The sequence below is a fragment of the Hesperophylax consimilis genome, chromosome 25 (assembly GCF_061612785.1).
Source record: "Hesperophylax consimilis isolate HC1 chromosome 25, BYU_Hcon_1.0, whole genome shotgun sequence".
NCBI lineage: Eukaryota > Metazoa > Arthropoda > Insecta > Trichoptera > Limnephilidae > Hesperophylax > Hesperophylax consimilis.
Window position 1 is genome coordinate 14,121,828 of NC_142860.1, and position 27,501 is coordinate 14,149,328.

Consider the following 27,501-nt stretch of genomic DNA (forward strand, 5'->3'; position numbering starts at 1 on the left):
TATTTTTATAAATTCTCTTTGACAGGTTACTAACAAATTACTCTATGGTAGAAAAAAATGTCATGCCAAATGGCTGCTGTCAAAACAAATAATGGGTAAGCTTCGGTTTATGGGTGAAATTCCTAAAAATTAAAACTAGTTATTTTTATACTAACTTTGGGCCGGGGAATCCGAATCTGGAAGAATTAGGTGGCGGCAAGCAATATTAACTGAATTACACGACTTTAAAATTTCGACGCACAAACAATTTAACTGGCCATTTTGAACGCTTTCTGACAATAAAACTAGTTATCTTTATACATCTTTATACTAACTTTGGGCCGGGGAATCCGAATCCGAAAGAATTAGGTTGGGGCAAGCAATATAAACTGAAATACATGACTTAAAAATTTTAGATGCAAACAATATACAACGCCATTGTCGATGCGTTTTTTTGACAATAAATCCATAGAAAAATAACCAAAGATATATAAAATTAAGTGTTGCTAGTAAGCAATAATATCAATAACGTAAAATAACATGTTTATAATTTCAGTAATATTTCATATTCAAACAGTTAGATTTAGGTTTATTATCACGAAAGGTGAGTTTTTATGTCGGGGGAGACGAAAAAATATGCATTTTATATTTTAATTTTGCTAACATTATTTCATTTACGTAAAGTATTCAGATACATTTTATTCACTTTTGTATCACAAACCATGTTACACAAACCTAGCGTAGCCGCTAAACTACTTGAAAACTGGGATGTTTTCTTGCCTTGACGCGAGTAGGCGCTACGAAGGGGGCACTTTCTTTTCTATCACAAACCATGTTACACAAACCTAGCGTAGCCGCTAAACTACTTGAAAACTGGGATGTTTTCCTGCCTTGACGCGAGTAGGCGCTACGAAGGGGGCACTTTCTTTTCTATCACAAACCATGTTACACAAACCTAGCGTAGCCGCTAAACTACTTGAAAACTGGGATGTTTTCCTGCCTTGACGCGAGTAGGCGCTACGAAGGGGGCACTTTCTTTTCTATCACAAACCATGTTACACAAACCTAGCGTAGCCGCTAAACTACTTGAAAACTGAAATACGTAAATGAAATAATGTTAGCAAAATTAAAATATAAAATGCATATTTTTTCGTCTCCCCCGACATAAAAACTCACCTTTCGTGATAATAAACCTAAATCTAACTGTTTGAATATGAAATATTACTGAAATTATAAACATGTTATTTTACGTTATTGATATTATTGCTTACTAGCAACACTTAATTTTATATATCTTTGGTTATTTTTCTATGGATTTATTGTCAAAAAAACGCATCGACAATGGCGTTGTATATTGTTTGCATCTAAAATTTTTAAGTCATGTATTTCAGTTTGTATTGCTTGCCCCAACCTAATTCTTTCGGATTCGGATTCCCCGGCCCAAAGTTAGTATAAAGATGTATAAAAATAACTAGTTTTATTGTCAGAAAGCGTTCAAAATGGCCAGTTAAATTGTTTGTGCGTCGAAATTTTAAAGTCGTGTAATTCAGTTAATATTGCTTGCCGCCACCTAATTCTTCCAGATTCCGATTCCCCGGCCCAAATTTAGTATAAAAATAACTAGTTTTAATTTTTAGGAATTTCACCCATAAACCGAATTTTTTCCAATTCCTCAGAGCTGATTGCAAAATACATCAAAAGCCATTTCATACAATCCATTAACTCGTCAGGCCTCGGCCATATTTTGACAGAAGGTCGGAGTATTTCCGGCTTATAAAAAAATTCAAATAAATGGAATATATCTGAATGTATCCAAAAACTAAAAACTGTTAGTGAAAGGTGATGAAATACACTTTCAAATATTATTATTCGATTTCAAATATTATATATTTATATATTATATATTTATATATTATATATTTCAAATATTATTACCTTGATAACATTTATCAGGTGTTTATAAAAAAAAAAAAAATATTCGGGTGTACAAATATGTCTGAAAAAGTTTTTATTTTGATTACTTTGAAAAATAAATATGTATATAGACTATATATATTACTAGCTTAACTATTAATGTAAAGTATGGAAATATAATTCATAACAGCAGCGTGTACAAATGTTAACTAAACCAGGCAATTTGGCTATCCTAAAACGGGAAAATTTCCTAGTTGGACAGCCAAAGCTTCCTTAATATGTATGTAATTATTTGTATCTAATAAATAAATAAATAAAATATTATTATTAGAAACTAGCTGTACCCCACCAGGCGTTTCTGTGGCACAGTCTGTCTGTGCAGATAGAGAAACAATGTTTTATTAAATATTTTCACCATTTTTGCTTAATATATGTTTTTTTAATATTAGCGCGCTCCCTCTAACATTCGTATTTATATATCTCCCTTTCAAACAATCTTTGAACGCTTACTACGGGGCCTTAAGTCAGAGATTTAAGTAAGCTCGCACAAAATAGATTTTTGGGTTGTTAGTTTGGGTTATTTTAATAATTTATGCGTATTTCCTAACCCTCAAACTTAACTTTAAGAAAAAATTGAACTTGAATGCATTTTTTACCATCTCCTAATTAATTAAGTTGAAACCAAGTAATATTTATAATTTTTTTGCGTATTAATCCTGAGGCGGAATTCGACAACTTTATCGCAATGTTTTATACAATACCTTGGGTCTTTTTATATAATACGGCAATGGGATTTTTCTATAAACTATAAATACTGTTAAAAATGTGATATATTTAAAGTTTATTTTTCTGATTCTGATTATTGTACTAAAAATGTGAAATTGTAATATTTTTATTCATAATTATCAATTTTAAAAACAAGCTAAATCCGCACTTTCCAAAACGATTCCGACTGACTACAAGATTGTTGACATAGAAAACGCCAATGTCTGTTAAGACGCCTGTCACCAATGCCGCCCCGGTGTGACGTCAACGCTGCCGAATTCACAAATAAAAACAAACATGACATTTTGGCGGCAAATCGAAAGCGGCACATTTTAAATCGTTATAGAAAATATTTTCACAACATTAAAATACCTTCATTATCGTAATTTTTTTCAATAACAATGAATATAACCTATTTTTGACGGCCGGCGTGGTCTAGTGGTATACGCTTTTGACTACAGATCCGAAGGTCGCGGGTTCGAACCCGGCGTGCGCAAATAAATTTTATTTGATTAATTTGTGTTATTTCACAATTAATTAATTTAAAATAATATATAGTATATTTGCGGCACGTTCCAGAGTGGAAGATACTCTCAGTATCGCCCTGGTGTAAGACCACCATTCAGAATTGAAACGTTGCTTGAAATGGCTTTAGCCGTGTTTGGTGACCAGATCTGAATAGCCAGGTACTTCCCCACCTTCCACTTCCCCATCTCCCTCCCCTCCCCAATACCCTCAGCCTCACAACATACCCCAATTGGGGATGCCATAGTCTCACTGGCTCCAGACGGGAGCAGTTGGGACTCTTGTGCGGTATTACTGTAAAAAAAAAAAAAAAATATTTCATTTGGGAAATGTTGTGAAGCTGAAGGCGGCGGGGATGGGATAGAAGGTGAAGAGAAAGGTTGCATTGTAGGTTACTTAATTAATATAAAAAAGTGAAATATAATTTACCTGAATAGACAAGAAGCATTAAAAACGGCCACAACTTTTGACAGAGGTAGGCGTCGGTTTTGATCTTTTCAAACAGGGTATATTTCTGGTCTTTGGAAAGGCTGGTACCAGAATTGATAGCATTGCACACTCCCTGGAAAAATAAATTATAATACATGCTATTACATACTATGCAACAACAACAAACACGTGCTAACTCGTCAAAGTACTTTATTTTTATTTTTTTATTATTGCCGATAAACCAGTCGTTAATTGACATCAATGGTTATTTACAAATCATGTGCGCTACCCCACTCACTAGACAATATCTGTTCTGAAAAGTATATGATGACATATTGAAGAAATCTATAAATAGTATAAAATAAAGTCGCTATCCGTGTCTGTCTGTTCGTGCGCTTAGTTCTTCTAAATTACGCAACGGATTTTGATAGGGTTTTCACTATCATTTAGAAAATTTCTTCCGGAAGGTTTATGTATATAATACATGCATATTATATTTACAGAAAGTAGAGAAAAGTCGATGTTTTGTAATAAAGTCGTAAAATATATATTTTCGGGTGCGTACATTGCTTACGCTGGCTAAACCTTATGAGAAACATCAAAATAATTTTGTATGAAATTGTATATCTTAAAAACGCATACATAAAAGTCCATGACAGTATATATATATATCTCCCAAGAATAACCCACAGTAATCATTTTTATATTTTACATATATAAATATTAATCCTTTACCAATTAAATATGTTGATTATGTTGGGCATTTAATGTAGAGCCAAATTTCCCTTAACAGCGTATCATAATGAATATCTTAGAAGATATCATAAATTTAAAATTATGCGCAACATAAAAAGACTTACGAAGCGTCTTTGACAGATATAGTTATAATCCTTATCCAATAACTCACTTTAGATACATTTGGCTTAAAATGTAGATAAAAATTGTTTTAACCTCTTAGAAGATATCGTAATTTGATAAATCACTCGCAACACCCGTGCGAAGCCGGGGCAGGTCTCTAGTATTTCATAATACCTAAAACACTTTACTAGGATTTCTAATTCATGTTCTTACAATGATTAAATATTTTTATAGTGTACCTCTAATAGTTCCGTTGTAACCTCTTCCTAACAATTTAAATAATGTATGCAACAAGAAGAGAGTTGATAGTGGAGCTCTCAGCGCAGAACTGTAATATTATGCATGTACATAAATCTAGAAATTCATTAAAAAAGACATAATCAAGATATACATGGCTCTCTGCCAATCACTGTTAGAATACGGTAATACAGGGCAGTGCAAATAAAGATATTCTAAATCCAATCATTAAAACCCAAAAAGCCATAAAAAATATTATTCTGAAAGTCCCAGTAAGAACTAGAACCGACGAAATCTTAACATCGTGTCAATTAAATAACTCTGTTCTAAAACAATACTCCTTTACATTCATAAATACAAAATGCAAGAAATAACAACTATCACATATATTAGAAACACTAGATCTCAGGGTCAAAAACTTATCCGACAAGTATCTACGAATACAACATTTGGACAAAAAAGCTTCCTATACTAAGGTACTAAACTCTACAACAAAATCCCACTCCTATTCAAAAATCACAATTAAAATATCAAATAAAAAGCTGGACACAAAACACACGGAAATCAGAAATAGAACATATAATGACACCAAATACAGACTGAAAATGAAACCACACAACTGCATTTAAAAACACTACATAATTTAAATATTTATAAATTATTTCTAAAAAAACACTACATAATAGATTTATAATTACTTCATATTATTCGTACTACAAGTATAACATTTTCATATGTAAACAAAACCACGGGAGGATACCAGTGATGATATCATTATCTCTATTTGTTACAAAAATGAAAGATAGTACATTTGAGTCAATTGGTATCAAAACTGGTCAACTCCACTTTAGATGAATTTTCAGGAAACACCAAAACAAGTGCTGGATTTGACTATTTTTCATACCACAGCCACTTTTTAAACCGGTTTCTCTTACAAAATATGCGGATATGACTGCTTTTGAAAAATAAGAACTGTTCTTTTGTTAATAATGAACACAGTTCAATACTTAGTTTATTTTTTTTTAATTTTGGATCTGACCAGTTTTGATACCAAACAACTCATTTATTATTGTTATTAGAATGTGCAGATAATCTGATGGTGAACTTAAAAACGAAATTCTTACCTTAAGAACTAATTCGAAGCAAATGTCTTCAGTATTTTCCACTAGAAATTTAACAGCAGTCTCTAGCTGTATTATCCCCAGGTCTACCAGGATGAACAGAATGTTCCACCAGAGAGACTGCTCATAGGGAGATCGTCTGGAAAATAAAATAAATATAATTTTTTTTAGGTTATTCATAAAGCGGGAATGTTCGTCTCTGTTTAAGTATTGGGTATAATTAGAGACACCCATTCATAGCTTTAATTTTTAAGAAATGTAGCATTAATTATTGAAAAAAATAGCTTTTATAGCTTTAATTTTGCATTTTCATGGCGTTTATAGCTAAATAGGATAACGTCAAGGAATAGGAGTCGGCAAGAGGGGAATAACAATTAAATTAGCAAAATCACTTGAAACATGTTTATTGTATTATTGATTGAAACTCAACATGGCACATGCTTCTACAGTAAAGTGTGTCATGTTCGTTCTACGTTCTGTCAATACAAGATTATAACGACTAAAAAATCTTTTTTAAAAACACCATTATCGCTTTAATTCGTGAAAATATTGTTAATGCAATGAATGGGTATCTCTAGGTATAATGTATCATTTTTTGATGAAAATAAAGTAACATAAAAGATCTGTATTTCATATTTGAGGTCGGGCCTATCATCAAGGAAATCTTCACCCAACAGGCTGCAGCTTGGAACAACTCGGTGAACTGCACTTGTACCTGTCTCAATTTCAAAATTTGATCAAACGCTGACGGGCCGAGAATTTGTAAAATACATTTTTATAATTGTTATGCCAAACGATTGATCAAACAACTCAATTTAACACTTGACCAATTACCGTCACGCTGGGCCTATGGCTGAATGTATTTTGGTGACAATGATATTTGGATTATTTTTTATAATGTCGTTTTAGAATAGAACTAACCTAGAATAGGTGGTGTCCACCACCCGGGAGAGGCAGTTGGACTTAAGGGATCGCAGGGCGCTGCCCAGCTCCGTGAAGTTGCTCCAGTAGTTCTTGTAGTGCAAGTCTCGCATGATTCTCAGGTGTACGAGGATCGCATGCAGCTTGGTGGTCGGACCCGGTATAAACTGGTTGATGTCCACCTAAAAAAAAAACATCTATGTAATATATCATCCCTGAAAATCAATACTGCTGTAATGGTAGTTTTAAGCTTTTAAGGAAAACTGAAAACAGTTGTCAATCCATCATATAGGAGTGCCATCTCTTAGAATCCAGAAGATTTTTTTTTATTTTTTTATATTAACTCCACACAGGAGGCCCTGAAGAAAATAATTTCCCTCAGGGCCTATGTCATCTTTGGGGATGCTGTGTGGAGGGTCTTTTTGTGGAGAGGAAGGAGTGAACATGGGTCTTGAAGAGTCCCATGTTGTAGGAGGGAGGAAACACAGAGGCCGACAGTTCGTTCCACAGCCGAGCTGTTGAACTTAAGAACGAATCGTAGAAGCGACCCGTTCTCATGTGACAAGTGTCAACTGTGTACAAATGTTGGGCGCGCGTTTGGCTTGTATCCCGACTACGCACCGGTGCCGAAGGGATCAATGACGCTAGTTCCTCAGAGCATCTTCCATTGTAATACGGATAGAACAAGGACAGCATACCTACCTGACGCCTGTGCTCTAAAGATTGCAGTCCGTTTGTTAAGATTGGGGAATCTATCAAACGGACCGCCCGTTTTTGCACAGAGTCTAGGGTTTTTTCAGGTAATTTATTATCTTATTGTAATAGAATTTCAACCAATCAATACAATTATTATAATAAATCCACTGTCAATCAATCAATCACTCAAACTCCCATCATACAGTAGCTCCATCTGTGAGAAGCCTGATGAATATTGGCAATAGGAATATTGTCTGTGTTGGCAATTCAATAAATCAAACTCCCACCATACAGCAGAGCCATCTCTGAGAAAATAGGATAGTAATAACTCAATGTATTGTCAAATAATCAATGCAGTTATAATCAAAATCACATCATGCACCAGCGCCATCTCCGATAAGCATGACTAATCACATTGTATTGGTTAATAACAATGCATCCTACTATTAATCAATCAAACTCACACCATACAGAAGCATCACCTCTGAGAAACCAGATGAATGTCTGATTATGATTTCTGAGATTCCTCTACCTAAGGGAGTATGGCTACTACCGATGGCTCTATCCTACTAACTTTCTCTTGGGAATGCTCAGTATGAACCATCTACGGGTGCGCATATTGTATCACACACTTCTTCAAACTGTTTCGTGGATGGTTTGAAAATCCAACTATCATGGAGAGTATTAGCATAGACTGTTTTATCTCCTGGCCTGCAGGACTAACTTGTCTGCAGGTCATGCTGGTGGGGAGAGCAGTCTTGCTGTTGAACAGAATCAATTCGGATATCGACATATTTAGCATCGGTGAAGCTGCCTTTAAAAGGCAAGCTCTATTGATGCTGGTATAGTTGATACATACACCGCTTATTTATTATGTAATACCAATTTCCAAATGTACTAAAAAATGAATTAAAATGTTTTTAAAGGAATAAACAAATGGAATTTAATTATGTTGGAATTTCAATCAATCAATCCGTTGTCAACCTATCATACGCACATCATACAGAAGCACCACCTCGGAGAAGCCAGACGAATATCTGATTATGTTTGCATTTCAATCAATCAATCCGTTGTCAATCTATCAAAACTCATGTCATACAAAAGCATCACCTCTGAAAAGCCAGACGAACATCTGATTATGTTGGCATTTCAATCAATCAATCCATCGTAAATCTATCGATATTTTCCATTTGTCCTTAGTTCAGTTTACTAAATGCATATTGGAGAAAATTAAATCAAGTTGTTAATTACGTACCCTCTACCCCTGCTGTGTGTAACAAATATAAGTTATTTTATCATTTTCATTAAGTTGTTTTAATGTTTTCACTTTATGTTTTTTCTGTATGTAACATGAATTTTATGTGTAAACTTAACTGGTTCATGCAAACATGTAAAATGTAATTATTTATATAAAATATGTATAACTGTTTGTTTCCCCAATAAACTAAAATAATTTAAAAATAAACTCACATCATACAGCAGCGCCATCTCCGAGAATCCTGACGAATATCTGACGGGATTGGCGGCAAGCTTGGCGTGCTCCAGGACACAGACGACCTTGGCCATGCCAAGGTGCAAATACTGGCGGGTGAACAGGTCGCGTGCCTCGGAAGTCACCGGAACTGCCAGCAGTGTGGCCTCCAGCCAGCGCCACTGCTCGAGGGAAGAGAAATTGTCCGACACATTTACCAGACAGCAGAGCATGGATAAACGGGCACCCACTCCCCAGGTGCACTGGAAATAAATTAAACATACCAATTTCGGTTGTTGATGCATGGGCAAGTTGGTACGTAATGTGAAATATTCCTACGTAATGCGTAAAATTATTTAAGTTAAATGAACTTTTAATTTTCAAAATTGGAACTACTTATAGTCTAGATACAAAAATTATTTTACGAATCAATAATTCTTTACTCGAAATGCGTATTTGTTTTGTTCAAATGCTTGACAGAAGCTTAGATGAATTAATACAATAAAGATATCACTGAGACAATGCTCGCGGTTTCACTGAACTAGGTCCAGTGGACATACTGTAGCGGCCCATTCTTATGTACATACATATTCATTGAATGGCTATCCTTTTCATAAGCTGAGATAATTTTTTTTTCCATTAATTTGAATATAACGTGTCTTGTACTTTTATGTCATTGGATAGATGTGGTAATTTTTAAAGTTTACTAACATTCTAGATAAATAGTTAAATTTTTATTTTGAGAGGCAATGATCCTGAGGAAATTTTTTTTTTTTTATAATTACTTTCAGCTTCACAAATCCTACAACTATAATATCCTGTGATTTTTCACGGGTTAAAACTCGACCATTTTGCATTTCATCAATGTAAATTTGTTTGTATGTTCCGTTCAAGGTAATGGCCACCACTTTTAAAGACTCTTTTTTCAAATCTGAAATCCTCAATTTATACATACTTTCTTATTCGCATTTTTTCAATATTATGGTACCTCCCTTGAAGAAAATTTGAAAAAAGAATTGTAATTGAGATAGTGATGTGATATTGTCTATAATTCCTTATTAGAAATTTTTTAAATGCTTTAAGTAGGTAGGTAATTAAGTACTTACTTACAAATCTTATGATTTCAGAAGAAATTTTGATTTATTAAATAAGAGAAAATTAGAAACACACATTTTTGCACGCAGGGTCTAGTGAAGATAGAATAATAAAGCAAAGGTTACCTGTGGGGAAATGATTTGAGTAGCGAAATCCATCAACAGTTGTAAGCAACTGTCGATGTCGATGCCCAGCTCTTGTAAATTTTTGTGAGTTTGCTTTAGTGCATTCTGAGTCCTGAAATCTGCAAATTCATTCACACCTAAAAAAAAAAACAGATAAATTTTACTGTAAATCTGTAATATGCACTATAAATTGGATCCAAGAGAATTAAAAGGTACCATGAAGTTTAGAACCTAATTGTAATGCCTTTTGTATTTAAGATTTTACTGCAATGTTGGGATGGCAGAATAATAGTCAACAGACTTTAATTAACACAATGTAGTATCTTGTATTGCAAAAAGCAACCGGGTAAGTTTGCACACTCTTATATACCTAAGTTGTTGTCCCTCTTTCATGATATTTCTCTCAAACAAGTATGAGACCATCGTAAGTATCGCAAATCATGATAATGCTAGTCGCACACAAGCGCTATACTCTCATAATATATATGGTGAAACAGACCAAGCTGACATATTTCTATTATGAGAGTATAGCACTCGTGTGTGACTAGCATAAAGGTAAGGACACACTAGATCTTCATGCGTAACACATGCAATACTAAGTTCCCAGGCTGACGTACTAGCTTATCCTATGTACCCAATGCAAATTTGAAACGAGGCATCGCAATATTCAATAGATTTTACATTATGATCACTTCGTAATGTCTTACTAAATCTATTAGTAGTTATTCATCTACAATTTTAACAACAAAACTAGCATAAATGTTAATAAACTCCAAACATCAAAAGAAACATAACCTTAAATGTCAAATTAACTCGTTGAAAGGCCTTTCACACCGCCATCTTTCTTTCGCACTTCCCACTCTGAGCGCAGATTGCCGTTGCGTGAGGAGCGTGGGATTGCATTGGGTGTGACAAGTGTGCTTCTAAAGCATCCATTTTCATATAAAATGTATGGATTGTACGTTCAGATGCTCTTAATGTGTTGCTTACGTTACATATGTGGGCCCAGCGTCCTTACCTCAAAGTGGGTGTCCCAGTGGTAGCAATCTAGAGACAGATCAAGGAAGAAGTGGACTTGTGTGAAAGAATGTTAGAGCAGGACAGGAATAATCGAGGACTAGAAAATAATGTCTAAGGATTGGAATTGGTGGAGAAAATGTGGGTAGGAGGCCAAATCCCACCTGATACAGGGTGCAGCAAAACAGACTTCTAAGTATTCGGCCGCATTTTGGCACATCTCGACGGCTATAGCGGCGATTTTGTCCCGAATTCGATCCTTGAGTTCTTCCAAGGTGTGAGGCCGATGTTCAAAAACATTTTCGAGGGCGCAAGTGCAGCCGGAAGGCCTGCTAGGTGGAGAAAAAAGAACGGCCATTTTCAAGAAACGTGCGGACGGTGAAGGCTCGGTGTTGTCCGGACCAAACCATGGTAACGACTGAAAATGGCACGACCCTCCTGACATAATGAGACCCCTCCCAGGTTCCTACCCCCACCACACGGGATGTACCAGCCCTTCAAAACTGCACCGTCTATTTTGCTGCAACCTGTATGTGCCGATGATGATGAAGTATAAAAAATAATATAGATACCTGCTGCATGTCCAAGGTACTCGATGCTAAAGTTGGAGTAATTATAAGTTGGATCAGCAAAGAAATCCATGTCCACATTTGTGTCAGAGCAGAGCCTATCCAGGAGTTGATAGTCCATTAACCGTTCCATCCTGTTCAAACACAAACCAACAAAAAAGACAATTTTAAAAGGCCATCCATCTAATTGAAATATGTTCACTATAAAGCAGTAAACCTGTTTTAATTTCCCACAAAAACTGGTGAACTCTGGTTCGTGAAATTTGGACAGCCTTTTCCATCTAGAATCTGTAGATCAATGCTACTGTATCATATATAATAAAGAGTGATTACCATTCAGGGCTGTATTTTTAATTGACAATATGTTTTGACAACTATGTACCATTCTGGGCTACACTGCTGTGTCAACTAAAATCTTGAGGCTCGCAAGGAAGACACTGGGTTTTTAGTTACAGCGGCAGAATATCTTTATACCTCAAGACCCACATCAACAAATTCCTCTTAAAATTAATTAATTCTTAATTATTATTAACTCTTAATTCCTCTTAAGCCCCCTTGCTTAACCCGCCTCACAACATCGCCCAACCAGGTGGGGATATAGATTCTCTGGTTATACACAACATAGACAGGGGCACTATCTTTACAGGACAATATATTTTAACATAACCGCTCAGAGACTTATTTTTATGGGACAGTATATTTTCACATTACTGCTCAGTACTTACTGTATCTTCATGGGACAATATCTTTCAACATTACCACTCAGTACTGAATCTATGGGGCAATATCTTTCAACATTACCACTCAGTACTGAATCTATGAGACAATATTTTTAACATTACCACTCAATACTGAATCTGTAGGACAGTATCTTTCAATATTACCACTCAGTAATGAATCTATGGGACAATATCTTTCAACATTACCGTTCAGGGCTAGAGCCAGGCCTCTGCGTCTTCTCCCTCTCTCCCCTGCAGCGGGTGGCACCGGTGGATAACAATAGTTGCATGATGCCGCGCATGGCCCAGTGGGTCCCGTTGCCCTGAAGAGCCCCTAACAGACTCATCCAGATCTCTTCAAATCCCTTCTTGCTGGTCCAGCCTATCAGGTTAACCCTGAAAACATTATTAAATAAATAAGATTAATTAATTATTTTGAGAACATTTAATTTATCTGAGATTTCTCTCACGTCCCATGTCTTCTTTTTTAAAGAAAGGCAAACTTTTCTGAGTCACAAATAACCTGAAAATATAATAAAAACTATTATTATCATCATTATAAGCGGAAAATGTCGATTATGCAATGCTGGAAGTTTGACGTATTGAACGAATTGATGCTTATTCTTTGGAGGACATTCCATTGGAATACCAGAATAACAAACACAACATTCCCACCTGGAATCCTGATGTTATATGATGATGATTGCGATTCTCTTGAGGCAATAGAAATAAATGTCAAACAGATTGTTTGTTTTGTTGCAGACTATAAAATATTATGTAAAGAAGAAAGTACATAATTCACAAAATAAAAATAAATTCAATTAATAGTTCCTGAATAAGATCTTTGCGAAATATGTATGGTAAAAATTTGTATAGGAATGTAAGTGTAATGGTTAAGATTAAGAAAGGGATGCACACAAGTATGTGTGATCGCAATAGGCAAATCAAGAGTGGACTGTAAAAATTGTGAACTTTGAAGTTGACATAACTATGGTTGGAGATGGTGAACATGGAGTAGGGAAGGAATCCGACTTACCCCTTTGATGTTTTTCAAAGATGATGATGGTATGATTTCACTCACAGGAAATATGATTTCACGCACAAGCTTCCATAACATCCAAGTTAGATACGAAACACACTGAGGGAACCGAATATGTTCACTGCACAGGCCTTCTACCCTGAGTCGATATTAATAACAGCACTGATAACAATAGATGTTCACCAAACAGGCTCCATCAATAAAACTACTAGTTTCACAGTCACTTTTATTGTTGTAAAATGTCACACACACACGTGGGTATAGACAGATAATGACAGGTACTTGTAGGTGAAAATAGGATGCAAGGACAATGTTAAAGGAAGATTAATAGTTGCGTCAACAGTATGTGAGAGACGTTATATGAATGTAAATGAAGTAAGAAGTATGTGCCAAGTCAGAGTTGTGTGGCGGTGAAATGGCATGAAGGTTAGTTAGCACTTACCTGAATAAGAACTGCTCTAGGACGTCCATATCTTGTAGTGAATTTATCGGTATGGCAATCTCTTTCTTCAAACTCCTTTCGGTTGGTAATGAAGTGTGCATTGACTGATTTTGCAGGTCGCTAATAGTCGGTTTGGTCACATCTTCAAAGACTTGGGTCTCACACCATGCCAGGGGTGGGACTAGTGTAAAGGCATTAGCGAAATCACACCTATAAATAAAAGCAAAATAATTAGCTAATAATAGTTGCACCGACCAAGAAATTCCAGAGTGGAAACCTTTCAAAATCGAAACATTGGTTGAAATGACTTTATCTATATTCTTTTCAACCTTCCTTTTCCCCATCTCTTTCTGTTACTCCCTTCAGCCTCACAACATACCCCAATGGGGATATAATAGTCTCACTGGCTCTGGATAGTCGGGACTCATGTGTGCTATTTACAAAAATCCTGCACAAATTTCATGACCATTGAACCGTTTTTCCTACTTCAAAAATAAAACATTCTTTAATCTATTTATGTAAAGGAGAATGACTGAGAGGCGGCCGCGCGGCGGACACAGCGCCTGATGAGTTTGTTTGAATTTTATACAAATCTACAGTTTTATTCCGAAATTGATGAAATTATGCACACTCGACCTTCAAAACAAGAGGAAGGTCACTATCTACATAGTATTTGGAAAAAACATCCCAATTTCCTTTTCCCACCCTTTAAGTCAAGAACGAAATCCTCAAATCTACTAAACATTCCAAAATTAAATACATCTTTCGGCCAGAAGAAGAACCACTATTTCCATGCTATAAAATTATATAATGCCCTTCCTATTGAAATTAAAAACACCAAGGATAGAGAAAAGTTTAAAAAAGACATCAAATTATGGCTAACTAAACATGAAGATGAGGAAATCATTAAATTTATGAAGTAACCCCAACGCAACCTACAGACAACTAATAAATACTTTTTGCTTAATTTATTTTATATTTTGTGGGAACCAACAAATTAGAAGATGAGGAAATCATGATCAACACAAATACAACAAACTACAGTCCGCCTCGGAACAGGAATACCTAGTGAGGAGGACTGAGAACAAACAACATCACTTTATAACTTTTTTTACTTAATGTAATTTTTTGATGAAATAAATAAATTTTATCATTTTTACATTACTTTATATTGCCGTTAAATAAAAAAAAAAATTTGAAATTCTTGATGAAATTTTGCAAACTTGACATTCAAAATAAAAGAAAAATTACTGTCTACATTTGATTTCCAAAAACTCTGCGTAAAGCCCGGGCAACATCGGGGACTTCAGCTAGTATCAAATGTTGTGAAACTTTTGTTTTTGAAAATAATTTCTATAAAAAAAATAAAGGACACTTTTTTATCGATTTCAAAATCTTACCTGCATAATGCAATGAGAAGATTTTCAGCAGCATCTTGTATTTTTAAAGACATGAAACAGCTATTTTTATTGTTGAGTTTGTTGTAAACATTCTCCTCAAAGAACTTGATCAATGTGAGGAATTTATCACAGATGGACGGCAACTCTCCCGGATTTGTTTTGGAGTCCTTTGGTGTTGCCAGGTTGACGAAATTCAATGGCAATGTATCCTAGAAAAAATAAAAACTTGTTAAAAAAAAAATCAAAAATACCCAATATAAACAATATTATCTTCAATATTATCAATCTTTCTATTAACTCTTTCTGGGCTGCGTCTCAACATAATTGACGGCGAAATACATGCCCTGTGCGCTAACGTCTCAACATGTGAGACGGCACCGTACGGCATGTATGTACATTGTACATACAGCATCGACACTCCATAAATATTTTTGTCAATCTATATTTACTACCGTCCGCTAAAGACACCTATCAAAATTTGTCAAAATTATTTTGCTTTTTTTTACATTAGCTCAACACAGGAGGCCCTGCGGAAAATAATTCCTCTCAGGGCCTATGTCATATTTGGGGATGCTGTGAGGAGGGTCTTTTTAGGAAAGGAAGGAGAGGAAGTTTTGGGAAGGAAAAGGTATGAATGGTGGTTAAGAATCTGGGGATCAGTGTGTTCTGATAGAGTCCTGCTGGAGAGTTCAAAAGGTCCACCTTCGACAAGTCTCTTCCGATCCGGCCTGCCACTCAGTTAGTGGGTAGATGCATTCACCGCCAAGAGCCGGACAAGCCTCACCCCATGAACCCGGGCACCCCTGCTAACTCCCAAACGTAGCGGTCTACTCGAGGCGACCTATGGCAGAGGTGTTGGTTATCCAATAAATACCCGCCACCCAATTGAAAAATTTCTGTCTCATTTAAAACCATTTTTCAATGCGTCGATCGTAAATGAGTATCTTTGTGACACAATTCTGTCATCAGTCACAAGATGGCGCTACTCTTGTATTCCGGTTGAAACACGGGACAATTTGTAGATTGTAGATTGAATTTTAAGTTTACAAAGGTTGCAGTTCGTGCAATTGTGTACATAATTTGTATTTGTTCTAAAAAATATATATCTTATATTGAAAAAAGTGTTCTAAATCGAGTGTTACCTGTTTAAAAAATGTATTTAATAAATTTATATGATACATTTTTTTTAATTTTTGTTCTATATTGCTGTGAATATTAGTCACAAAATATAGTTGAAATTCAATACCTGAAAAGTAATTTACTTTTTTATTTTTTGATTTTATAATTATTTGTACTTTTATAGTATTGACATTCCATTTTCTAAACAAGTTTTATTAATATAGCATATTGTGTGTTAACTGAGGAAGATATTTCAAGAGCAACTGACTAAATAAATTAATTTAAGTTTGAACAAGACCGGCCATTATGCTTGTTAGTGTCTAGGCCTTTTATTCAGGCAGTGTATAATAAGTCTAACAAAAAATTATATTAGTAAAAATAATTATTACCTTTACGGAGTTCCTGACGTAAGTATAAAGGCAGTTGATAGCGGAATGAACCCTCGATGCGTTAGTTTCAACATTCAAAATTTTCCAAACGGGCGTCAAATTAAAGCACCTCGACGCATTACTCATGCAAATATTCAGAGTGTGATCAAAATTTGTAAAATTCTTCTGCCCCATATTACTTGCATATGCACTTTTACATTCGCTCGGCAAATCGTTCTCATGCAATTTGATCAGATACAAAGTGTACTGCAACGATATCACTGTAAACGACATTAAACTCTTAGATAAAGACTTCGATAAAAATCGTTCCAGAATAACTTCCTTTGCAGAACAATCTACATACTTCATTTTCCCGTCCAAATTTTTGTACGATTGCAAAAACGACGTGACAATATTTTGGGTGTTCATCAGTTCTTGGTGAAACACTTTATCTCTGAATACTTGGAAACATCTTCTAGTATACTTGTCCATAGTGTGATGGTCAGAGAAATTACCCGTCTCAAATTGACTTAAAGGTCGGCTTTGTCTTGGAAACAGACTAACGATTGTTTGGATGGCTCGTTCGAAATTTAGTAAAGAAACAGCGAGCAGTGGTTCAAATTCACATGGAACAAAATTTTCAAATTCAACCGGCTTTTTCACGTCAGTATTTTGTACCGAGACGTAAAACTTCGAGGTGTTTTCTTCCAAATTCGAACTATATGCGTATTGTGATCTTTTGTCATTTGCCTGACTATTTGCTTTGTTGACTTTCTCTTCCCATTCGGACGAATCTTTAAGTAGTTTTTGTATGTAATTTTCAGTGCCCAGTTGCAACATTTTGCTGAGGATTTGTCTGTCGAACTCTGGGCAGTTGATGATAGAATTTAATTGCTCGAGGTTCAAATTGCTCAATAGTTTGGCGAGGCTCGTGTGTTTTCCTAATATTTGGCGTTCATTGGATTTTTGATAACACCTGAAAATTGAAAAGTACATTATTTACATTTTATTGTACAGCCCTGCTCAGAGTTAGTGGGACAATGGAAACTGGTGGATAAAGGATGTAGGAAGGTTGAGCACTTAGCTTTTTTACATGTGAATACCCCACAAGAGTCCCAACTGCTCCCAACCATCTGGAGCCAGTGAGACAATGGCATCCCTAATTGGGGAATGTTGTGAGGCTGAAGGTAATGGAAGAGGAAGGAGATGGGGAAGAGGAATTGGGGAAGAACCAGGCTATTCAGATCTGGTCACCAAACAAAGTCATTTGAAGCAACATTTCAGTTCTGAATGGTGGTCTTACACCAGGGCGATACTGAGAGTATATTCCAATCTGAAAGCTAAAGTTATTTCAACGCATAAGTTGAAATTCTGAATTGTGTACTTTCTCCGGGGCGTTACTGAAAGTATCTTCCAGTTCGAGTTTTCAGAGATAAAAGTATTTAACTCTTTGCACGCGGCCGTATCAACTGTTGTTACGGCAAAAAGTCCACACTCACACGCGGCTGTATCAACAGTTGATACGGAAACTTTGACGGCCAATATTCCAGCGCTCTTTCGTCATAAATGTATTTCTTGCTCACTTGGACATTCGTAGAACTATCACGATGCTGACATCTACGAAAATTTCTCAAAAATAAAATTGTATTTCATAAAAAATGATCGATAATCAAGTGCGCCTCTTCGCGCCTTTTAGTCATTTAGTTTACATTTTTGTCAACGGATGGCGTTAGTACTAGTATGTCATTCACAACTTTTCATAACTAAAAATGATAAGTGATCATGGTGTCCCACTTGTGTCTTCAACGCAGTGGCCTAAGTACACACACGCCGAGTGAATGGCGGGACTACATTCAAAAGATACGGTACGTCTTTGTATGAAATTTTATGTTTTTGTTTTTATAAACATCTAAGAGTGTTGACACACGAGGATTTGTTTTCATATTGTGGAGAATAATCTGTTCTGTCTATATAGTCCAATAAATCATGCCAGAATGCTATAATTTGACATTTAATTGCGTGCATAGGTATTTGAAAATATGTATTTGAAAATATGTATATATAGCCTATTCCAAGTACTCAGATAGAGGTGTATATATTGTTTATATGCGTGAGGATGCGTCATATGGGTGTATGTATACATGTGCTGTTATATGTATATAGGTATGTCTGCTGCTATATACACATGTGTGCTTGCATGCACACATATTAAAAATTATATACATAATTATGTACATTTTTACAATCTAATGCTAATTTACTTCTTTCTCCTTTCTAATTTCTATCTTCTACTTTTTATTACAATTTTTCCAAAATTTTAGCTTCATCTATAGTTACTAATTTCATATGTTTACACTAGATTTCATATTTCATACAAATTAATTACACTCAATTGGTCACCATGAAACAGGCAGCCGCCTAGTATGGTGATTCATTATATCTACTCTATGTAAATTTCATAATAATGTAACATGTATTAAATAAATAAAAAAAATAAATAAAAAAAAATGTACCGCGTATAAATTAACGCGTTCAAAAGGTTAAATCATAAGGACAAATGTCATTTTTACAGTATTTTTAATTCTAAATTTCTTGGCCATAGAATGTTGAATTAAACCTACATTTCTCAACGTATTCCCAGTTAACACGATCGAATGAACTTCTTTTTTTCATTTACATACATTCATCCATTTTCAAAGCCATTTGGCATCAAACATGGAGTTCTACAAATTAGAGTTGATAACAATAAATAAACATAAACAAAACAATTATCAAACTTACATATGTAAACATTTTAGCAGTACTTCATTCAAACTTACATATGTAAACATTTTAGCAGTACTTCATTCAAACTTACATATGTAAACATTTTAGCAGTACTTCGTTCAAACTTACATATGTAAACATTTTAGCAGTACTTCATTCAAACTTACATATGAAAACATTTTAGCAGTACTTCGTTCAAACTTACATATTATGTAAACATTCTAGCAGTACTTCATTCAAACTTACATATGTAAACATTTTAGCAGTAACTTACATATGTAAAAATTTTAGCAGCACTTCATTCAAACTTACATATGTAAACATTTCAGCAGTACTTCATTCAAACTTACATATGTAAACATTTTAGCAGTACTTCATTCTAAAAATAAACACCTCACAGTCAGTTGCGGATCGTGACTTTTGAGTGCTTTGAAAATTCGACATTATTAATGTTGCTTAGTCCAAAACATTTTTTTATTATTTTTTCTAAAATTTGGTTTTTTGTATGAAGATTTTCAGGAAAAATCATTTGGCCGTGTGCCGCACGATTTTCCTAAAAATCTTCATACAAAAAATCGAAATTTAAAAAAAAAAGATGACGTTTTCGTCTACAACAACATCAATTATTATCTACCTTATTATTGAAGCAATTCTATATCAACGTCCCAATATCACACTCCTATGCGACGGATTCAACAGCTAGGAAACAAATACTACGATGTTGTTGATATATTTAGTACATCAATTTCAATATATAAGCATACCCTATTGAAGTTTTTTTAATCAAGTAGTGGAATATTTTAATAAAGGTATTTAATTTGATTTGACAAACATATAATAATTTTGTCAACTGAAACAGAAAAATATTTTGGATTTTTTATGTTTTGTGCCGGCATGCTGTGTAGATCAAGTTCAGTGATATTTTGACTTTATATTTATTTTTCTGCAATTGTTTTAAATAGTCGTTTCCTGCACTATTTTCATGTATAAATTCGTAAATATTTTTTATATATATATATATGTAAAAGCCTTAATAGGCGTGAAGTATATAAATAAGTAAATAATGCTATGTTTTGTAATATTAGCACTCTAGTATATCCAAAAGTCACGAGCCGCAACTGCTCACAGTTATAAGCTTAATAAAATTTCATTTTCATTGGAACAACTTTTCTTTTACTTTTCAAAGTTCTATATATATAATTGAAGAAGATGATGTCAACAAATCTAAACAAAACATGAAATAGAACAAGACACAGAAAATAAAAAGATGGCGGTCACAACATTCCTGGGTTCCATTCCTAGTTGTTACAGTTATCTTTTTTTTATTTTCTGCGTATTGTTCTATTTCATCTTTCGTATAGATTTGTTAATATTATCTTCTTCGTCAATTTTGACAGTCGTTAAAAGTTTGTCTAACTATCCGTTAGGTGACAATAATTAGACGATTTTGAATAAAGTTAACAGTACTTCAACATCACAGCAGAATAACATAAAAAAATACGAAGTACTTAGTAAATTAGCAATTTAAAAAGTGTATCTTAAAAGATACAATATGAAGTTAAGTGTAATGATTTATAAATTTACCTGTTTTTAATTTGACTGACAAGCCAGTTTGCATCGACTGCAGTTGTTTTGACATACTGCGCACTAATTGGTCGATTTTGGGACAAGTCCAATGGAGATAAGTCAAAAAATGTAGATGATAGCATGTTCACTTCATGTATCAGCTGAGGATGCCTAGAAAATAAACATAGAAGTAGAATTATTCCATAAAAGTTTTTGTTTTCCTTTCGTAATTAGAATAATAAGCTCAAAGTAACATATTATAGAAAAAAAAATGTCAAAATTATTGCACCACAGAAAATTAAGTTCAAAGTAACTTACTAGAGAAAAATCAGTTCAAAGCAACATAATACAGAAGAATGAGTTCAAAGTAACATACTATGTACAGAAAAATCAGTTCAAAGTAATACATATAAGACAGAAAATATATGTTGAACATGATCTAATATGCTATCATTTCCTACCTTAAATGAACCTGGTCCTTCTGCAGTATCTCCAGAGCTATCTGAAGGTCCTCCTTAGCCAATTGCAGATTGAGGTCATCCCCCCCGAGAGCCATGAGGTAGCGGCACCGCGCCATGGCGAGGCTGGCAAAGGGGAAGGAGACGGACGGCTGGAGGCTGCCAATGACACGGCAAATGAACAGAACCAAGGAACCAGATTGGCTGAGGTAGATGCCTGAGAGAATCTTATAGATTTTTAAACCGAAGGATCCCTGAAAAAAATACAATTTTTCTATGTGAAGGCAAAATCAATTATTTTTTTCATCAAATCAAGTTTCTTATCCTTACCCTTAGTGGCATATCTCTTGATATTTTTATCTGTGGTCATTTCCGTGCCTTGGGGGAATAAAATCATCACATTTGCTAGCGGCAGCCAGAACTCCTTAAGGGTTGTAGAGCCAGTGTGGTAGGCAGAGGGAATAGAATGCCACACAACTCAGGGTCAGCGCAATTGATTGTCACTAAGCACAAAACAATAGACCTACCTGAATGCAGTGGTGACACCTGGCGGCGATAGCTTGCAGCATGAGGCCCGAGGCGCTGGGATTACTGTTGACGGAGCTGATGAGCTTGGAGACTACACCCTCATGGCTGTACCTCACCAGCAGGTGGATCCGGTTAACCAGGAGCCAGGTCAGGTAGATAACTTCCTCCAAACCGTTGTCTACCTACAAAAACAACAATAATAATAGATAGGTCAAAATACCAAAATCAAGCAAGACTTAGGCAACAGCTTAAGCAAAGAGGTTAGATCGAAGTTAGCCTCTTCTTCTTGTTAGCTTACCGTCATTGATCCCTTCATAACCAGTGGTTGTTGTGGTATTGGTTATTGTGGTGGTGTTTGTGGTGGATGTTTTGGAGGTTTGGTGATTGTAATCTCAAAAATCTAGTATTAATAATTAATTGACTGGTTAATAATGCGAAAAAACACAAATTATTTAAGCCGTAGAGTAAAAGATAATGCGGCAAAAGTATGTATTTCAAATTGGTTGATGAAAACACAGTGTGTTCGTCAACCAATGTTAAGTATATGCGCAGTAATTGCAGTGCAGGAACTGTGTATTTATTTACAGAAACAGGAATGCTTATTTACCTACCAAGAAAGCTAAAATTTCGATAACACTAAAATCATCATCTTTTTTTACTGTAAAAAAACGATATATTCAAAAACATAAAAAATTCTATACTCAATAACTTCTCATACTTATTTTGTTAATTTTAGTAATTACTGTGTTTTCAGTTACGACGGCAGCATAGGCTTACTTACCGCCTACAGCGTACTTTAAGAAACTTTGGACACGTTACAAACTGAGGACTCCAACTTGGAGAAACTCATAGTCATTGGCAAATTGTTTGGCAGGAGAAGCAGAGGAATGAGTCATTAATGTATTGGGGTAACCAAGTATCACAGTCCATGACTCTCCACGCAGCGCAGAAGCGCAGGAAGTGGAAGAGCCATATCCACCATGGAAATCGGAGTAGGATCACGATCTTCAGCAGTGAGGAACCGACGTAATAAAACAACATGGGTCTCTTTAATACCCAGGTTCACTTCTTCCTATCCTCCAAAAGATCCTACAAACAGCATCCCCAAAGAAGACAAAATGAATCATGATAATAACTCACAAAGTGTTCGCACAGTGCGAAAAAGCACCCAATCTGCAGAATCTCGCTGTTCAGATTCCTGTTGGGATTGACTTCCGTCTGCATGGCAGAATGCTGCAGGAAACCAAACAACGAGTCCCAATGCTTCTGCTCGAGGAAGCTCAGCCTGACGAGGAGGTGACACCAGTGCACCGTGAGCAGGGGACGCCACCAGGACAGCTGCTCGCAGACTGCCGAGAGTTCCAGGAGAGGGATGTTCTCTTCGGGACTGTAGAGGCCCGTGTTGAGGCCGCTCAGCTCGTTTTGAAGGACGCTTTGGGCTGTTTTGGCTAGCAGGGGGAATTGACAGCCGTCTGGAATTACAATTTACTGTCATTAAGAATTATATTATGAGATGAATCCAAACTTATTTTGATTCAAACATGATGCTGAACACAGCAAATGAATTAATATTCGTGCCAACCTGTCCTGAATTTATTAATATTTAACTAATTAAACATAATGCCGTTACGCTCATACATACCCTTCTATTAATATGACTCTTGACATGACCCTACTCAAGTATCTGATTCACTTGATCGTGCCATGTCTTCCTCGGGCATCCCCGACAACTTCTACCATTCACATTTGCGCCATATATTCTCCTTACACTCCTTTCTTCGTTCATTTGCTCCACATGCCCAAACCATCTAAGCGTCCCTTTCTTAATCTTACTCACTACACTTACATCAGCCTTGCATTCTTTGCGGATCTCCACCTTTCTCACACGATCATACATGGTATTACCACACATACGCCTCAGGGATCTCATTTCTAGAAATGTATTTATTTATAAATACATAAAAAAAAAAACTGTAAGATAAATGCGTACCGCTGATTAAATATATATCTAATACATATTTGTCGCATAAATTATGACCGCCTGGAGGAAAAACTTTCTAAGATGGTGGCCATATGTGGCCGCTCAAGAGGGAATGGGTTAATGAATTAGTAAATTTGAAACTCTTTCCAGACAAAAAGAATCAGATCTCAGAATCAATCTCTTCCCAGACAAATTCAGAATCGAAACATTGCTTGAAATGGCTTTAGTAATAGTTCTAAGAACTTAGAATTCACGTAACATATTTTCTACCCTAAATTATTGTGATCTCTATGATCACGACGGGCTTATAGTATGTTCAAGACGAAAATGCACTCTATATAAATTAACTTTTCAGTTAACTGACTGAGTGTAACAAAGTCCAAGTCAACCATTTTTCATTTCGTCTATCTGTAAGTTTGTTTGTTTCCGTTACCATTTCAAGATGGTGGTCATCCTAATGGTTCAGTAAAGGTTCTTTTTTCAAGTTAGAAATCGTCCTTTATTTAAACATTCTTATTTGCATTTTTAATATTATGGTACCAGATTTGAAAAAGAATTGTCATTGAGATAGTGACATTTGATTGGACAAATTATATGATTCCTTATTCGAAATAAAAAAATGTTATTTAAAATATAATTAAGTAGGTAGTTATTTAGGTACCTACTTACAAATCTTATGATTTCAAAGTAAATTTTTTGGTTTTGATTTGTTAACAAAAATTAAAAACATACTTTTTCGGATGCGAGGTCTACTGTTCACAGAACCAGTAGTAAATTTTGTTTACATCTAAGTCCGTACATACTTATGTGCCGATATCACATTTTAATTTATTTTGTCTCAATTTGGCTACAAAAAAGCATTTTGTAGTTATCAATTGTCACAAGAATTAATAATAAAATATTAATTTAATTATTACAAATCATTCTTACCTTTCAGGTATAAAATGTGCTTCACTTGGCACAACAAACTTGTGGTCAACGAACACCAATAGCTCATATTACCAATGTTTGTTTTGCCTCCATTCGCCACGTCTTTAAAGCTGTTTTTGTCGCAATTTTTCAATTCTAACAGGGCGTAAGTCAACACCCTGAAAAAGAACCGCACCAAGATGACATCTGGTGGTAAATTTGCACAGTTTTCATTGACGGTTTGGACGTGAAGTGGATCTATCTGGTCCTCCATATTGAAAAAGATGGCCGACGGGGATATATCGGCGGCTTTCAGATGGTCTGACGATGAAAGTATCCTGTGTTCTGTGTAGTTTGGTATTATTTTACGAAGGAACAGTACTACGGTGGCGAGCCAACGGTGTTTCGCTTCGGATGTGGCCTTTTCCTGAAAAAATACATAAAGTTAAAAAATTATACAAAAAATATTTTTTCACCGTTCCTTACTGTCCAATGCTATGAGAATGAGTCCTTACTTAATCATGTGGTACAAGTATGCTGGATTTCGGTTCTTGTCACGGGAAACCAAAATGCCATCTACATTTAATAAGCTGAGAAATCGCTGGACAGGTTAGGTTATGATGTTAAGTCTGTCGGGTATGTCCTGATAATATGTATTGTAAGTGACCTATTAGATATGGTCCCACCGGCAGCGGCTTGCATTCTTAATGGGAAAAAATAGTTGATATATAGTTTTCAAGTTTGAGTATAATTTGTAGATTGAATTTTTATTTTTGACATTTTCTTGACTGTGGACAACTGAATAAATGAGAGTACAAATTACTTCAAATTCATGGAAAAAAAAACATTTTGGTCAGAATTTTGTCGCATTTTTTAACCAGTTAAACGTTTTTGGCGCACACATGAGTGATATTTTTTACACCTGTACTCGGCGCTCGCAAACGCTCTAATGCTGGAATTTTTTGCAATGCGATTTTAACCGTTATGCTTTGAAAACTGTAAAGAGGACAAAACCAGAACTGCTTGAGCTAATATCACTGTAGATTATCTCTGACTGTCTAGAAAACATTTTACACACGTGATTATCGGGATGCTCCTTCGAGTAGATCAATATGAAGGATATGAATAATAATATGGATAGAATCATACGAAACTTTCTCGGCTTTCAACACCTGAAAATGATTTATTTTGCAGTCTGCTAATCTATTATTGAGTATGGTATCATAGCATGGGGAGGCGGCACTTCATCTGCACTAGACCCAATCATAAAGGCTCAGAAAACAATTTTAAAAATAATTCTAAGGCTACCTATAATTACAGACTCGAATCTAATTTTTAATACTATGAATGTGTTTGATGTTCGGCAGCTATATGCAAAAACTATCCTAACTCATCTATACTCAAATATACATAATTACTACATAAAAAGTTCAAATACACGATGTACTCGAAGCAACAACAAAATCTTACTACAAATTCCGATAACACATACTACGTTTGGTCAACGAAACTTTAAATACTTTGTGACAAGACTCTACAACATTCTTCCAGACAGCATAAAACAATGTGATTCACAAAAAAATTTCAAAGATAATGTAAAAATTTGGATTAAAAATAAGAATAGGGCCTTTACCGGTGCATTCACCCAAATTCACAGTTATTGAAGTCACCACATTACCACCACATTATTGAGCGAATATTTCTTAATACAAGTATAGGTATGTTCAATGGTATTAGGAACTAACACGAAAAATTCTGCCTCAACACAGGCTAGCCTAGTGAGGCGGTATTTGAGAAACCACAACTGTACTTTTATTTTCTACTTACCTTCAATACCTACAATATTAAGTTTGTATAAATAGTTCTTAATTTTTGTTAATTTTATAACCTTAAATATAAAAGTTACAAATCAATGTACACCATAATATGTATGTATAGTTGTAATGTGTAAACTTTCCTAAATAAAGATATTATCATTATTATTATGTATACCTGATCTGGTGGCTTATCGCACATAATCTTCATGACGCTCTCCAAGCGTCCGGGTTCGTGCACCACCTCCGGGTGCAGGCAGTCCAGCAGGGTCTCACAGGTGGACAGGCCGGCCGCAGTGTCCAAATCCACAGCGCCCTGCTTCAGCAGTTGCAGCAAAGATTCCAGGGCCAGCTGCGACCAGCGCATGTGACTATCGGGATGCTCTTCCGAGAAGATCAGTATGGAGGATATGAGCTTTATAACCTTTAATGGGAAAATGTACATTTTAAATAATTTATTCTGCAAAAGACTTATCTGTGTTCTATGTTCTAAAGCAAGCGAAAGAAAGCAGACAGACACCCTCTAAATACCTATAGAAGAACCTATATTCTATCTAGGATTTTTAGATCAACGCAATTGTTGTCAGATCGAAATCCATTCATGTATTTTCCATCATGAGCTAAGGAGCTTGATTTAATTGTAATATTGCTATTGAAAGTTGGATAACAT

The 27,501-nt window shown here is 35.2% G+C and overlaps 1 protein-coding gene across 1 annotated transcript in view; it reads right to left on the reverse strand.

Moving 5' to 3' along the window:
- Positions 1 to 27,501, reverse strand: part of LOC149411561 (uncharacterized) — a 93,949-nt gene that overhangs the window by 24,581 nt on the left and 41,867 nt on the right. Inside the window, exons 23-38 of the mRNA XM_089646679.1 lie at positions 27,010 to 27,255; positions 25,039 to 25,444; positions 23,268 to 23,599; positions 22,127 to 22,309; positions 21,603 to 21,853; positions 21,160 to 21,312; positions 16,831 to 17,785; positions 15,323 to 15,531; positions 13,923 to 14,132; positions 12,649 to 12,837; positions 11,726 to 11,856; positions 10,137 to 10,273; positions 8,916 to 9,179; positions 6,750 to 6,931; positions 5,832 to 5,967; positions 3,613 to 3,745 (exon numbers count right to left, since the gene is read on the reverse strand). Of these exons, the coding sequence (XP_089502805.1) occupies positions 3,613 to 3,745; positions 5,832 to 5,967; positions 6,750 to 6,931; positions 8,916 to 9,179; positions 10,137 to 10,273; positions 11,726 to 11,856; positions 12,649 to 12,837; positions 13,923 to 14,132; positions 15,323 to 15,531; positions 16,831 to 17,785; positions 21,160 to 21,312; positions 21,603 to 21,853; positions 22,127 to 22,309; positions 23,268 to 23,599; positions 25,039 to 25,444; positions 27,010 to 27,255 (4,117 nt within the window). The remainder of the gene's footprint in view (positions 1 to 3,612; positions 3,746 to 5,831; positions 5,968 to 6,749; positions 6,932 to 8,915; positions 9,180 to 10,136; positions 10,274 to 11,725; positions 11,857 to 12,648; positions 12,838 to 13,922; positions 14,133 to 15,322; positions 15,532 to 16,830; positions 17,786 to 21,159; positions 21,313 to 21,602; positions 21,854 to 22,126; positions 22,310 to 23,267; positions 23,600 to 25,038; positions 25,445 to 27,009; positions 27,256 to 27,501) is intronic.